At 35.4% G+C, this 15,731-nt stretch overlaps 1 protein-coding gene across 1 annotated transcript; it reads left to right on the top strand.

Moving 5' to 3' along the window:
- The first annotated feature begins 2,136 nt into the window (after nt 1-2,136).
- LOC114360085 (kynurenine 3-monooxygenase-like) lies at nt 2,137-13,515 on the top strand. Its single transcript, XM_028314649.1, has 7 exons — nt 2,137-2,350; nt 8,049-8,118; nt 9,778-9,971; nt 10,705-10,753; nt 11,087-11,174; nt 11,301-11,472; nt 13,352-13,515. The coding sequence occupies exons 1-7, from the start codon at nt 2,285-2,287 to the stop codon at nt 13,355-13,357; spliced, it is 645 nt and encodes a 214-aa protein (XP_028170450.1). The 5' UTR covers nt 2,137-2,284; the 3' UTR covers nt 13,358-13,515.
- The last annotated feature ends 2,216 nt before the right edge of the window (nt 13,516-15,731 follow it).

Raw genomic sequence — 15,731 nt, 5'->3', positions numbered from 1 at the left:
TAGACGGTATTGGAAATTGATATCGTATTTGTGAGTACAGTCATAAACTAAAGAGTAAACTGCACTTTCTAAAATTTCGCCTGGTTCTAATGCTATTAATTGAAGAAATGATACAGCTCTATGGTCACCCATACCATACCACGTCTATGCAAATAACATATTTTTATAATTATTTTTACGTAGTCGGCATTTATAGTCGTTTCTATCCGAATTGTTCAGCCATTGATATTCTAAATTAATGCTATTGGCTAATCATATTAAATTAATATAGCTCTTGGATTTTGGTTTATGGTTTCAACTAATCTATTGATGGTTGCTATTCACTGCTTCTAATAAGTTACTTTGAATGGAAAATCCAAATTATTTTCGACTCTTATTAATCTCATAGCTTTTTACCTTGACTGTACTTGACACGACCGTAACCCGACACTGCGGCTTTGGCTCAAATGGCGAGTAGAGATCGAATTACTATTGTCCCGAATAATCGATACTATAATAGTATATCTGCGACCTATGATAATGTTGCGTCCGTGAAGATGACAGTTATCTAAATAGGCAGAGGTCTAAACAACTGACTTATGATCTTAAATTGTTTATTATAAGTATTGTTGATGAAAATTTAAGTTTTTATCGATTTTCTAGGTGTCCGAGTTCACTAAAAAAATATTCTACAATGTAAAGCTTGATTATGATAATCATGGTTTGTACAAGTTCTGTTTAGTTGGAGCCAGATAAATTATAAAAGGTAATTTTGAATATTTGGTATAATTTATCAAATTATAATTTGATGGCCTTTTACGACACCTCCACAGTTAAATTGTCTTTGATGATTGTTTTTAATTTATGAGTTGACTTGCCCCATTTATTTCATAGACCGGTTTAGTTTTTTTTTACTGTGCCTATAATAAATGTACATTTAGTTATGTTTTTTATAATAAATCGGTATAATTTATCAAATCATAATTTTATGTTTTGATTAAGATTACATAAATAGGCAAAAAAAATCTATAAACCGGTGAATAAAATAAATGCTGCCAACCAACTTGTGTTACTTATGAACAATCATAAAAAATAATTTAGCTGTGGAAAGAAATATCGTAAATAGCTACCAAATGATAAATCTATAAATTATATCAACTATCTTATATTGCCCATTATTAGACAATATTACGCAACCGATTGACCACACGCCGACCAGACGTGTTTGGGTTGTGGCTTATTGATCTATTTATAGATGATTTTGGCTACTTTAATTGGTAATAACCATAAAATTACGGACAGGTAATTTATAACTGTTTTTGGAGATAGATTTTTTTAACTAAGTATTTATTGATCTGACTCATTTTCCAAAATTAGAAAACAAAACAAACTTAATTATTTATACAGGGTGTTAGGTAAATGAGTATATGAGCCGACACTAGCCTATGTTAACATGGGCATATAAATGGTATGGTGAAGTCAGAAAATTAATATCTTCCTTTTAATTATTTTAATTTTCATACAAATCAGATTTTATAAAATTTATTTTGTATGAAAATTAAAAAAAATAAAATGATGATATCAAATTTCTGACTTCACCATACCATTTATATGCACATGTTAACATGGGCTAGTGTCGGCTCATATACCCATTTACCTAACACCCTGTATAAAAAATAAATAACATTAAAACCACCTTTACCTTTTGTTTACTTACGGGACTCCTCGCACCTCTCGTTCCCACCGCTGCAACTCCTGTGTAGCCAGGATCTACAGCTTGACCGTCAATAAAAACCCAACCAGTGAAGGTCAAGTCTGTCCCGGGAAAAAGTTAAACTGTCATTGGGTCCCCAATGAAATAAAAATATGTTTAGTTAGATTAATCGAGGTACTTAATACTAAAACGTCAAAAGCTCTAATCTGATCTGATATTTAAAATCAAATGTTTTAATTTGACCCGTAAAAAACCATTGATAAAGGAAATGACGTATTCTTAAAGAACTTAAGTACACAAATGTTTAAGCTCTATCATTCGCAAAAAATAAATTACAAAGTATGTTTTCCTAACGAGGTATAGATCAAGTTACCTACTTAACATCGCTCGTAGTACGCTCTCGTAGCTCGTAGTACACCATTCAGTTTTGTTTGAGAGGAAGCCCAAGCTAGGCGGTCGTGGACGAATATAGTCCGATATAGTGACGAATTTTTTTAAGAAAAAATATTGACCAATTTTTTTTTAATTTAAAATATTTAATAAGTTTTTAGAGAATACAAGCTTTTCAGTTAAAATAAATTAGTTCAGAAAATGACGACTCTACAGAATGGACACTCGAAGAAGCCATTGAACGTCGCCATCGTTGGAGGTGGATTGGTAAGTTATGTTTTTTTTATTCGAAAAGGATTTTTTTTATTAATTGTAACAAAGCCGAATATTCTATTTTTAATTTGTGGTACTCAGTAATACTGGGTGGTTCTCACTGGCGAGGCACTGGGACGGTAGGTAATGCGGTTACGGGTTGTTGCAAATTTATGAAAACTGCCCAGCTACCTCGCGATTTTCGCAGTACGAACGGCCTCAGAGGGACATTAGACTTAAAAAAATTGAAACGTCCAAATTAAACTTACCATAATAATAGCTATTTCTTTTTTAGGGTTCCGTAGTCCTGACAAGGAACCCTTATAGTTTCGATATGTCTGTTTGTCTGTCTGTCTGTCTGTCTGTCCGAGGTTTTGCTTGGAAACTATTGGCACTACTAGAGAGCTGTAATTTTGTGGAGGTACGTATATCACGCCGACAAAACGGTAAAATAAAATTTTGAAAAAAAAAATTTGGGTTATCTCCCCTACATGTAAAGTGGGGATGATATTTTTTTCATCTTCTACCCTATCGAGTCGTGTATCGTTGGATAGGTCTTTTAAAATGGCTTAGGGGTTTCGAAGACTATTTTTCTATTTAGGGATCTGTTTGCAAATTATATTATTAATGTTTAAAGTGCCAATTTTTGTTCGAGTAGGGCGTCCCCAACCCTCTAAAAATTAAACTGTTAGCTTGAAAAATCTGGAAAAATTCGTAATAATACTGCTTTTCATGAACTTTCAAGGAAAACTATAGCGGTTAACATACATCAGTTAGTTTAAGAGTAATAGTCATTTAACTCATGTATTATACAATTTCTTAACTAGTAAAAATATTAAAAGTTACTTTAGATGAAGTAATTGCTTGCTTCTGAAATAAATTGTGTTAACGACGGACAACTACGGAACCCTACTGCGGCACGACACGCACTTGGCCAATTTTTTATAAGTCTGCGGACTGTCGTTCATGATGCCAGCATTGTTCACGACCACGTCTAGGCCTCCTTGCGAGTCCACCACCAATTTTTACATGCTGAAGAGCTGGTCCTCATCCGTGACGTCAGTACATTTGTAGAGTTTAGCCTTGTTAGCGCCATATTTGGAATTCAACTCGTCTTGCAACTCAACATCGTTGACATATAGGATGGCTACGTGCTAAACTGCGTATTTCAAAAATATATATTTTTTTAATCTAGGTGTCCTTTTGATTATGTTCATTACACCGGTCAACAAAAATATTTTTTTTTTGCGCACGGGTTTTACTTATTATATTCTAACTATACTATAAGCAAAATATAAAAAAAGTGCAATTACAAATCGAAAATATTTGCTTTTTAAGAAGTTATAGCGATTATAATTTTCCATCTTCATAGTAGAATGTCTTTAAAGATGCACGTCAAATTCTCATTGGGATACATTTATAAATAATTATGGGGGCTTATTCGCAAGAACAAGGGGCACGCTTCCATAAAAATATAGTGGGATTTGAGAGGCGATGTTAGTGTTACCAAGGCTAGTATACTGAAAGCATGATAGGGTTAGGTTTTTATGGGAAAGTAGAACATTTCATCTATACCTACTTATAATAAATCTGTAGAGAGGTCAATTCTGTACATGAAATATGTTTTCAAAATAACTATCAGGGAACGGGAATTAGCGGGAAAACCGCTTAAGTTAGATGCTTGAAATTTGGCATGCAGGTATCTTAGTAAACTTAAAGCTTAGTTACAACAGGATATTGCAAAATTCCCACGGAGTTAGCGGGAAAAAACATTTGTATGAAAAAATCTAAACCGCGTAAGATAGATAGATGAAGGGGGTAAAACGGGATCCACGCGTACGAAGTCGCGGGCGGCCGCTAGTTTTAAATAAATATTTGGACTCTATTTTAAAACTTTTCATGTGAGTATGAATCTTAAATGGATGTTTGGTATATTTTAATAATTAGAAAAAAAGGAAGAAAAAAATATATTTGGCAACAAATTAAATCATCTCTACGTCCATGTTTCATACATTCATTGATATGAATTTTTCAATTTTTTACACATAAAAGCAAATTCAGAACAATTTTTTGTTGTTATTCTTATTTCTAGGTATTAAAGCGATAAAAATAAGCTATGCATAACCCGTGCGCAAAAATACTGTAGACAGTTTTATCAGTTACGTGATTATGTAGTGGTAAAATAGGTATAGAAGTCCAGGATAGATGCCCCACTTTTTGAAACAGCTCTATAACTCAGTCAGTAAGTTTTTATCAACAATTTGATCTAAGTATCTGTAAACTTTGGTCTTTCGTCTATGATATTACCATAATTATTTTAGTTTAAGTTATACCGATTCTGAGTAAATACCATTTTAATTGACCTCTTAAAAGTGGGATAGACGCCTAATGTGGGGGATAGAAGACTCACTGTATGATTTCTTCAAAGGATAGATGCCTGATGCAGGGATAGATGACTCATTAATACAGTTTTTGAATTCTAAGGATCAAAAATTCATTTTTTAATCAAACAAGCCAAGTATTATTACTTAAGACTTTTAATTAAAAATTAAATTTAATATTTTTTTATTAAAAATAATACATACATCCACCTGAAAAACATAACCCTCCTTCTAGCGCAGTCGGGTAAAAAGGTTATTCGATCAGAAGGGCACCCTATTTATTACTTTCCTAAGGTTAACCGTACTACATTCTTTTTTTCCGTACTACATTCTTTTTTTCTTCTTACTTGCTACCTGTGACAAAAAGAGCAGGTTAGGATAGATGCCCCTAGGTGCATGGGACATGGCCCTAAGGGCATCTATACCCAAAAAAAATTAGGCAACTATCCTTTTAGCACAGGATAGTTGCCTTTTTAATAAAAAATATAATAACACTAAAAATCGAATTAAACATAGCTATCCCGTATAATTCATAAGATAGTCTATCAAATTATATAAAAATCTGCTTCATTTTACAACTGACAAAAAAATTATCCATTATAAGATACTTACCAATATTATTTCGACGCTCGATAAGGTCTGGCCGCGGAAGATTTTTGCTCTCACTGGCTAAACGAACCCACTCTTTGATGGTTTGCGAGGCTCAAAGTGGTACGGGGAGGTCCCTTTCTATTATACGTACAATAACTTTAGGCTAAGTTGGTTGCAACATAGTGAACTTAAAATCGCGGCACCTATCCCACTGGGGCATGTATCCTGGAATTACCCTACTTAGAAAAATTTTATCTGCGCACGAAACCACCTTAGGTATTTAGGTACTTAATATAAAAATTTTATGTTTCACGATTGTACAACTTAGGTACCTAGTCTTCTTTAGGTTTTCGTGATATTGTATGAGCCAATTAATAAAAAAAATAATTAATTGGTACATATTATTTTTTTAGATAAGCTAAGTACGCATACCTACTTATCACTATCTGCAGATTGTAAAATCACGTTCCAGAAAAACCAAATCTCGCGATCCGCTATCGTGTTATAGATGGGTAGTGGGTAAAAACCCATTCCACCCGATTTCGTTAAAACTGGATGATTTGGGAAAACCCGGTTTTTTTCCATTATCCCATTTTAGTGGGTGAAAATAAAAATTATTTTTTTTAATAATGAGAAGTTGTATTCGTTGCTAAGGGGGCGTTCTAGTGTTACGTAACGCAATTTGGGGGGAGGGGGGGTCTTGTAAAACGTTACGATGCATTACAGGGGGAAAGGGGGGTTCGATTCCAAGTGTTTACGCAGAAGTACATTGTAGTCAGTGTTGTTAATTGTTGTACCTTTATACCGTAATGTCCATAAAGAGGGAGATTTACCCCCCCCCCCTTTACCTTCTAGTATGAAGTCTCCTGCACCTCCCCAACATGCAAACCCGCTAATTTTGCAACCATCCCCAAACTGCGACTCCAAGTCCTCCCTCATCATGTCCATGCCATAATCACAAATTGTGTTGCTACTAAATTTCTTCTAAATCGGTTCAGCCTTGGTGGAAACCGGGCCTAAAGGTTCAGCCAAACCAAAGCGATCACACGCGATCAACTTTAAATGATTGTAGAGACTTGAGACAACGTTATAATAAATGAAATCAATTAAAAAAATGGTTCAGTAGAAAGAACGCTAATTTTTATTTTGAAAAATTTGGAACAATAATATTTCTTTTTTTGTTTGAGTTTTTAATAAATAATTAGAACACAACAGTGATGTACTTTGTCGTCTAAAAGTATTACACTCGCGAGCAAAAGTATGGAATCACTTACATGAAGTTGTTTCCACACGATGTTGTGTACTAACGAATTTGTGAGGAACAAAAAAAGTGGCACCATTTTAAAGATTAAACTTTTATGTTTAAATTGATACCAAATTCATTTAAATCACACCAGTATTTAAGGCCGGGTAACAGAGAAAATGGCGAAAATGAGGTTTTCATTTTTCATTTTTGAGGTACTAAACAGTAAAATAAAAGGCTAAGATTTTTTTTGGGCATAGTTGAGGATATTTTCTAGGGCTATTAACGGATGGAAACACGATTTGATGAAGTTGACTCGATAGAATAAATTCCCAAAGTTACCTCTATTCGTTTTCTAATTATGGTTTTATTTTTAAAATAAGCGATTTGAGATTCTGAATCTTTTACTAAACTAAAGTTCAGAAATAACTTGAGGGCTTTTAACGGATGAAATTTTTATATTGCGTCTTATTTAGTTACTATGTTAAAAAATGTGGAAAAAATCGCCCATGACGGCTTGGACAATCTCAATCAGTCGCGCGGTGGCGCTTACGGAGGACGGACGCGTGCCAGTTTTTTGGCCGTGACAGTTCTCGATTTGTCAATATTTTTGACAATGATGACTTTGATGAGTCACAGTATAATAATACCAGTGTTACTGGAGAAAGCTAAAATTTTTGATAATGCTTATCGGTGACCTGCCGTCAGTTTCGAGCCTGTGGCAGGCCTTTTTGGAGTCAAATTCTATTGCTTATATCTTAGACGAACTGTCCACTTGCTAACAGCTATCTTACGAACATTTCTGAGCTCTTGATGGACATCGATTCCAGTCAAATGACGATTTCATAGAGAGGTTGACATGAAAAAACGGTCTTCCCTCTGCGATGTGCACCGGCGCTGTTCAGAACTTGGTCTCGAGATAAAGCCACTAGTCTCCCGAAAGCGTCTTGAAACTTTCGAAACCCAGGACTGGCTTATGTGGCGCTGACGTGCGACAGCCCGCTGGCTGAGCCCTTCTTGCAATAGTGCAACGATTTGTGCTGCTTCTGAAGGTGTAGAATCCCAGGTAAAGTGTCAAAAGAAGCGGAGATGTGTATGAATCAACGTATGAAAGCAAAAATCTAAAAACGCGTGCTTTTATAGTGGGTAAATAGGCCGCAACTCGCGACGTATCAAACAGTTCATACATGTCTTTTTCGTTACTTCTTCACATCAGCCGCGATATCTTTTTAAATACTGGTGTGATTTAAATGAATTTGGCATCAATTTTAAGATAAAAGTTTAATCTTTAAAATGGTGCTACTTTTTTTGTTACTAACAAATTCGTTAGTACACAAGTTCGCGTGGAAACAACTTCATGTAACTGATTCCATAGTTTTGCTCGCGAGTGTAGATAAGTACCTACAATAGGTACTAAAAATAAAATAGCGTAGAAAGATTAGTTACTATACTATGCGTTTCTTTTAATTCTAATTTAATTATTTGTTATTGATTTTAGGTAGGTTCGTTAGAAGCCTTGTATCTAGCCAAAAGGGGACACCATGTCACAGTCTACGAGTATCGTGAAGGTGAGCGAGTTATTTATAGAATACTAGTTTTATTTAGCGATAAAATTAGATTCTCATTTACATATCCCACCAAAAACATTCTGTAAAAAACTAGCCAAGTCTCGATGGAGCTGCTTGTTTATCTCTAAAAAGTAATGAAATCTAGACAAAGTCGTGCCAAGTCTATGGTTCCTTACTGCGATTTCTTTATTAATATAGTTAATGTTGTGTGACTTAGCCGTTGAAATATCTTTATTAAGATAATCATACATAAGTATTATTGAAATACGCAGCTTTATTAAGCCTACAATTGACTGGTCATTGAATCAACGTTTTCCAAGTGGCAATTTTCCATTGTCAATGGGTAGCGGTTCTGGCGATAGATTGGTGCAATGGTGTCATGGAGTACCTGGTTTTGTACCCTTCAACGGCCAAGTCACACAACATTAACTATATTAATAAAGAAATCGCAGTAAGGAACCATAGACTTGGCACGACTTTGTCTAGATTTCATTACTTTTTAGAGATAAACAAGCAGCTCCATCGAGACTTGGCTAGTTTTTTACAGAATGTTTTTGGTGGGATTCTCATTTACATAAGTTCATAGCACCCACTTCTGGTATGATTGACACTTTGACCAACGGAAAAAAGCACGTCCGGGTTCATTTTGTAATAATGAGCAATATTTCGGGACTATTCCCACCTCTCGTTTCTACCGCTGCGACTCCTGTGTAGCCAGGATCTACAGCTTGACCGCTAATGAAAACCCTACCAGTGAAGGTCAAGTTTGTCTCGGAGGGAAAGTTAACTGTCATTGACCCGCAACGAAATTAATCAGAAGAACATAGGAGGAGTTCGAAGTTAAGGTTCGACTTCCCTCCATTGCAAAGCGTATGACAATTGACGCTGAACTCTTGGCAGAGTGGTCGTGGTCGTCACACCTGGTTTGGTGGCAAGCTTCACAATCCGTCGCCATTCCTCCCGCATTGCAGCCTTTCTTGGACACTCGTGGAGTGGACCATTGATCGTTATACTCACTAGTGAAAGTACTCATTATTGTAGATAAATAATCCAGTAGGTCTTAATGTACGTAGAGATGATAGAGTATGCTCTAGTCACGTCCACATTTTTGGACGCTTCTTTAAAATTATGGAAAAAAGATTAGAATCATTCCAATTTTAGTGATGTTTACTTAAAAAAAATGTACCTACATTTGTGATCTTGAAGCTTAAGTAATTGGAAGTCAGACATTAATCAGATGTCGAACAATAGGCTTTATTGGATTGATTGGAATCTATTAATGTAGATTGAGTACCCAATTGCCCATACTGTTGCTTTGATCAATTCCGTTGTTTTTCGCACAGTCGCTTAATCTGCTGTTCATTTATTTAAATTGGTAAATAAGAAGACCTTCAACTTATCACCATTCCTAAAAATAATTCTCTTTGCCAAATTTTTGGCAATGGTTTAAAAGAATAAATTGATTGATTAGACGACGATAACTTACCTATATCAAGAGCCCGACAGTTTCACCTTAGGTTTCGCAGGGCCACTTTGTAAAGCCACTCTAACAACTCTTAACATATTAGCATAATAGCTTACCTTGAGGGTTCTACTATAAACACAGATAACATGCTACTATAAATTATTTGTATTGCACAAAAAACCTGTGATTTTCAGATATAAGAAAAACTCCTCAAATAAGAGGCAGATCGATCAATCTGGCCCTCTCTATCAGAGGCAGGAGGGCTTTGAAGGATGTAGGCCTTGAAGAACACATGATCAAGGAACATGGGATACCCATGGCGGCTAGGATGATCCACCGGCTTGATGGCTCTACCTATAGCATACCTTACGATGCTAGGACTAATCAGGTGAGTTAACCCATTCGTTTGTTTTAGCCAAATGACGTCCACTGCTGGACAAAGGCCTCCCCCAAAGATTTCCACAACAAAACAAACGATACTTACCATAATTATTATGGAAATTACGCCGGTAACTTACTATATGCAATAGTTCTGAAGTATTTGTATTCCAGATTGAGGAGAGTTTGTGGTACCTAAATGTATTTGTTATGTACCATTTGTGTACCTATCTAAATATTTGTGAACATGTTTTCACATAGGTATAAGTAGGTACCTACCTACTATTTATATTGAAACTATGAATACCAACCGAATAGTTTTAGACTGTCGTAATTGCTAAATAATACGAAATACGTAATAAATTAGTCGTTTATTTATAATATGTGATCATTATTATTCTTAATTAAGATATAAATAACTAATTGAAAATTAACATAATCTCGGATATACGAGTACTTTGCTTACATTTATTATTTGTTTACCTCTTACGCTACTTTATAAGTTTGTTTCTTTGATTATTTAAGTTTTTATAATTTAGTTATTTTACAGACTGCTATTGATTTAATCGTACACTTTCTTGTTGCGAAAAAATGTTTTAGTTCGCAAAGTGAAATAATATTCACAGAAAGCGTAATGTAAAATGTTTGAAAACTCTATCCCGTAATGAAAGAAACGTAGATAATTTATTAATAGGATCATATCTCATTTTATGTGCTAAATATTCCTAAATTATATTTTACAGTGCATCTACTCAGTGGGACGTAACTATCTGAACAGTTTACTACTAAAAGGTAAGTTAACACTTACAAAACTTGATTTATAACTATGATTTAACTTAGTTTTCGTAATCTAGTGCTATTTAGTATTCCAATGTTACCCTAGTTCCCTACTTGCGTTATCTCTAGGGTCGAACTTAAGACCGTCTATTATCAATTATCCTTAGCATATTAATAAATAAGATCTATAAAACAGTTGATTAATAATAATTATGATTTCCTTTGCACTTTTCTAAGGGCACGGGAAATTCTGTGTCAATGTTACTCGGCCTTAATTGCTAAAGCAACTTCATTAAATGCACTCAAGTTACGGTCACTATGTTACTAACTATTTAAATAATTTTACAGAATCAGAGAGTTATCAAAACGTTGAAAGGAACTTCAATCATAAACTAATCGAAGCAAACCTTAAAAAGGGTTCTCTAACTTTTCTCAAGTAAGTTACAAATATTTTTTCTTACAAAAATAACAATTAGAAAATTACAGAATTGAAATGTTTCAATGATAGAGCAAAAACAAAACACTATCGAAACTTATTAACTAACTGAGTCGTACATTTCAGCACTTCAACTAAAGAAGAAGTTAGCATAAACGCAGATTTGGTCATTGGGGCTGATGGTGCGTTCTCAGCAGTCCGCAAAGCGATGATGAAGCAGCCACTCTTCGATTATAGCCAGAAGTATATAGAGCACGGATATTTGGAGCTTTGCATACCAGCTGACGAAAATGGTGGCGTAAGTATAATAATATAAGCACAAAATGGCTAATGTGCCCATCTCAAATTTTTCTTTCCCATGATTTGATTTTGTGTACGACCACGGTAACGTATTGGCTTATTTGGTTCTTTAAAGTTTTTTGATTCCTTGGGAATATTTCTTCTAGTTCTAAAATGTTTGTGTCTCTCCAAGCATAGCTCTATGCAAAAACAAATCCCAGAAACGACATAACCTATGATCAAAACAAGGAAATGATTCTCAAAATCCGCTATCCTAAACTTTTTAAAGGTTTTGGGTATTTTCAAAACAGCAGCTCGTGTCTTGAATTCTATAGTGTTTTTATGATACTGCAACATACCACTTTCAAATATATGCTGAGCCACTATTTGGAATTCTCTTGTCATAGGGTAACCTCTAGGAAGGTACATCGTGATTATGGTATCTGCAGAGAAACGCCAGAAATCGAGTTCCCTGTTCCCTTCATCATCAATATATTTGTCTTCGTCCATTTCGTATCTGTATGTCATTTCAATGGAATATAAATCTTCTCTAGTTCTGATTATATCTAGTGGCGAATCATCATTACATTTAGGCAATGGATAATTTTGTGGCAAGTCATGTTGGAAAGCATATTTGTAGTAAGTACGAATCTCATCGCTGATACATGGTTGTAACGGACTTAGGGAATGCAAATCTTCGGGTGTGAGATAATCTATTGAATTTTTTACTTGAGCAGTTACCAAACTGTACAAGGCAGTTGTGTAAAAATTGCTCACAAAAAATGTAAACCAAATCCAGCATGTCAGAATTAACCTTAACCGTTTAACCTTTAATAAATGTTCATTGGTGTTTCCCAAATAGAAAAATCCCCAAAGCTTCAGTATCAAACCCGAAAGGCTATGATACAATTTTGGCGTCAATCTGAGGACAATGGTGGATATTATTGAGATCACTGTAAAGTACAGGATTACCAGTATCCATGTTTCCGTGTCAAATTCTTCGTATAGTTTCTTCCAAACGGCATGTTCTGCATCAGGGGTATATACATCCAAAGTTGCGAAGTTATAGCCATATACACAATCAAAAATATCATACCGATTTTTAATCAAGATGAATCCACCCGCTACAATGTCTGCTTCATTATTCTGTAAGAATTTTAATAATCCTGTTGCTGTACGATTTGGTAAAACAATCCCTAAAGCTATGGTAGTTGGTTTGAATTCTAAAGTCATTCCTGTAACTTCCGCTAGAGTTTTTAATAGATATTGTTCCAAACCAATGTGTTTCTCATCTTTGATAATGATGTTAGGAGCGTCTTCTCGTATCAAAACTTTAGCATTACAATTTCTTAACCGGTTTTTAGGTTTTTCGGGGAAATATTTTTCTACACTTTCATAATCATTGCAATTTGTTACTAAAATGGCATCGTTAAACTTCCTTCCACAACATCCGTCTTCGAAAGGGTGATATGTAAATATTTTTGCATTATCATGATCATTGTCCGCTTTGGTTATCAGAATCACGTCGTGTGTTTTGTATTTTAGGAATGTATTGAAAACTTCATTAATTTCATAGATTGTTAAATTATTTATATGAACAATAATTTTCGCTCTTGGGTCCCAAAATGAATCGAAAGTTATCTGCGACATTCCAAATTGCAACTGCCGTAGATTTTCAGTTACCATGACGTAAATATCTGTATCTATCATCAAGTTGATATTGCTGAATGACCTTACTGCAATGCTGTAGTATTCTAAGTTGTTAATCATTTCTATGAGGTAGTCAACGTCATCATGGGAATGCACGAACGATACAACAGCTGAATGTAGCAATAGTTTATATTCCATGATGTTCGAAATACATTTTGCTGCTGTAGCGTTATTTTCATTTTTTTCAGTTATAGCCGAAAAGTATCCAGCATCGGAAAAACTGTCACATGAATGGAAAAACAGAGCAAGATAGAAAACAACCATTTCTTTTACCTTCTTCATAGTCGAACTCACTGAAACTGTAAACAAATACGTATTTTTTAAGTTTTAAATAAAAAATTGAAACGGGTCANATCTATCCAAAATACCCGTATACATGGAGTTACATTGTGCTCCGCCAGTATAGTGGCCGCTAGGCGTGCGGCCAGCAGAGCACCCTGCAGCTCCAGACGCGGCATCGAGACTGGCCTGAGTGGAGTGACCCGTGACTTCGCTGCAATGAAGGATAATTTGACTTTACCGTTTGAATCCAAAATACGCCAGTACGCGACACTCGCGTAAGCTAACTCGCTGGCATCAGCAAAGACGTGTAGCTCCAGCTCAGATTGGTCTAAGTCCGCGTTGCAATGAGACGCATAGCAACCTGGAATATTCATATTTTCCAATCACGCGATATTTTCTAACCATGAACCCCATTATTTTTGTTGGTCCATTGGTAAGGGTTCATCCCAAGATACTCCTGTTCGCCAACATTTTGAAGGAGTATCCTGCTATGAACTGTCAGTGACGAAAGAATTCCTATTTGTCTTTAACCATTTTACGCTCTAGAGTATTGAAACGAGAACGAGCGAGAGCGTAACTACCAGGGACATGCGGGTTATCCTCGCGCCAGAGCAAACCGACTTTAAACCTACCGCTTGGTAACCTTTCAGCAGTCTTGTCGAGAGTTTGTAATGCGCGCTCATGTAAAGGTCCGCAGGATGTGGAACGTTTAGTAATTCCTAAAGCTTCTAATTTAAATTGTTCCTTGACCAAATTATCTAGTTCCGATAAATCGATATTTTCCACATTGGTTTTATTTATAAAATCAAATCCTTTAAAATTCCTACTATTGTTAGAAAGACCATGAAGTACCCAGCCTAGACTAGTACGAGTGGCGATTGGTTGTGAACGCAAGCCTGACCTTAACTCTTGTGGTACTGTCAAAAACCAATCCGAGGCGCCAATAAGAACTGTAGGCTTGGCATCTTCATATGTGAGCTCAGAAACAATGTCACTCAGGTGTGAGTATTGAATGTCTTGAACCGAAACCGTTTGCCGAGACAGATCAATATTAGAAATAGTTCGAGTATTATTTATTGTATAAAATTTATTACTGTATTTTCCTCTTATTTTAAATGAAACATACTGTATATCTTGCTCACAAACCATACCTCCTACGCCTTGTATACGTATGCGTCCATCTCTGCCCTGGGTACCTATTTGACGCGCGATGGTGGAATCTATTAAGCTCGCTGTAGATCCATCGTCCAGCAACGCGAAGGTTTCAACATCACCTTGGGGTCCCCTTACTACAACAGGAATCACCTTTAGTAAAACTTTCCGTGAGGGATGTGAAGGGGCTAATGAACACGAAAGGGCAGTATCATTAGACAACGGATGCTCAACAGGACTAGATGGTTGAACTATCGGTTGGATATTGCTGTCATTAGTCTCCTGTTCGACGGAAACGTAGGTGAAGATGTTGGGCACGGACGGTTGACAAAAGGTAGGTGCAGTAGCATTTTTAGAAGAACTGGTTGACGTACGATGTAACAGTTGATGATGATTGAGTCTACATTGATTTATGCCACACATTTTTCCTTTGGAACATGAACGCCATTGATGTTTCTTTTGAGATAAGCATTTATAACAAATTTTATTATCACGAAGGAATTGTACTCTTTGGTCAACATTGATAGATTTAAAACCTCCACAGTCTATGATACTATGAGATTTATGACAAAAAAGACAAGTGTCAGTTACGTCTGTCACATGGACGTGACACTTCCTTATTGNGGTCAACACATCGTCTTTTGACTGTTGAAACAAGTGTATATTTTGTTTTACAAATTTTCCCATTTCTAATATATAGATACACGGAAGTGGCTCATAGCGGTAAACTCATGGTAAGCACACTGGTTCTTGCGCTGTCGCGCTATCGTGTGTTACAACCTCCTTAGAAAGTATAACACGTGACGGTTTTTATTTCCAAATCGATTCTGCATGACTTTGTCTAGAGCCTGGAATAATGAACTCGAATAATTAAATGAAAAATCTAGATAATATGGGTTATTCAGCTAAATTATATTGTAGCGCAATCTCAGTCTACCTTAAATACTGGTTTAAAATGTCATTTCCATACTAAAACTCTACATCTTTGGAATGCATTGCGAAAACCAATATCATCAAAATATTTACTTTAAAAATAGATTTTCATAATTATTCTTAGTGTCAAATATAGTTTTTTTATGTAACTTTGAACTTTGTAAATATTTTTTACATAATTTCAGCTTCAATCCATACTAA

The sequence above is a fragment of the Ostrinia furnacalis genome, unplaced genomic scaffold, assembly GCF_004193835.3.
Source record: "Ostrinia furnacalis isolate ACB-3 unplaced genomic scaffold, ASM419383v2 OfSCF4882, whole genome shotgun sequence".
Lineage (NCBI taxonomy): Eukaryota > Metazoa > Arthropoda > Insecta > Lepidoptera > Crambidae > Ostrinia > Ostrinia furnacalis.
This window is presented reverse-complemented; position numbering and strand designations above follow the sequence as displayed.

Coding starts and splice junctions, on each gene's coding strand:
- LOC114360085 (XM_028314649.1), top strand. CDS start 2,285: ATGACGACTCTACAGAATGGACACTCGAAGAAGCCATTGAACGTCGCC. Junction 9,972..10,704: donor ACGATGCTAGGACTAATCAG/GTGAGTTAACCC, acceptor TATATTTTACAG/TGCATCTACTCAGTGGGACG. Junction 10,754..11,086: donor GAACAGTTTACTACTAAAAG/GTAAGTTAACAC, acceptor ATAATTTTACAG/AATCAGAGAGTTATCAAAAC.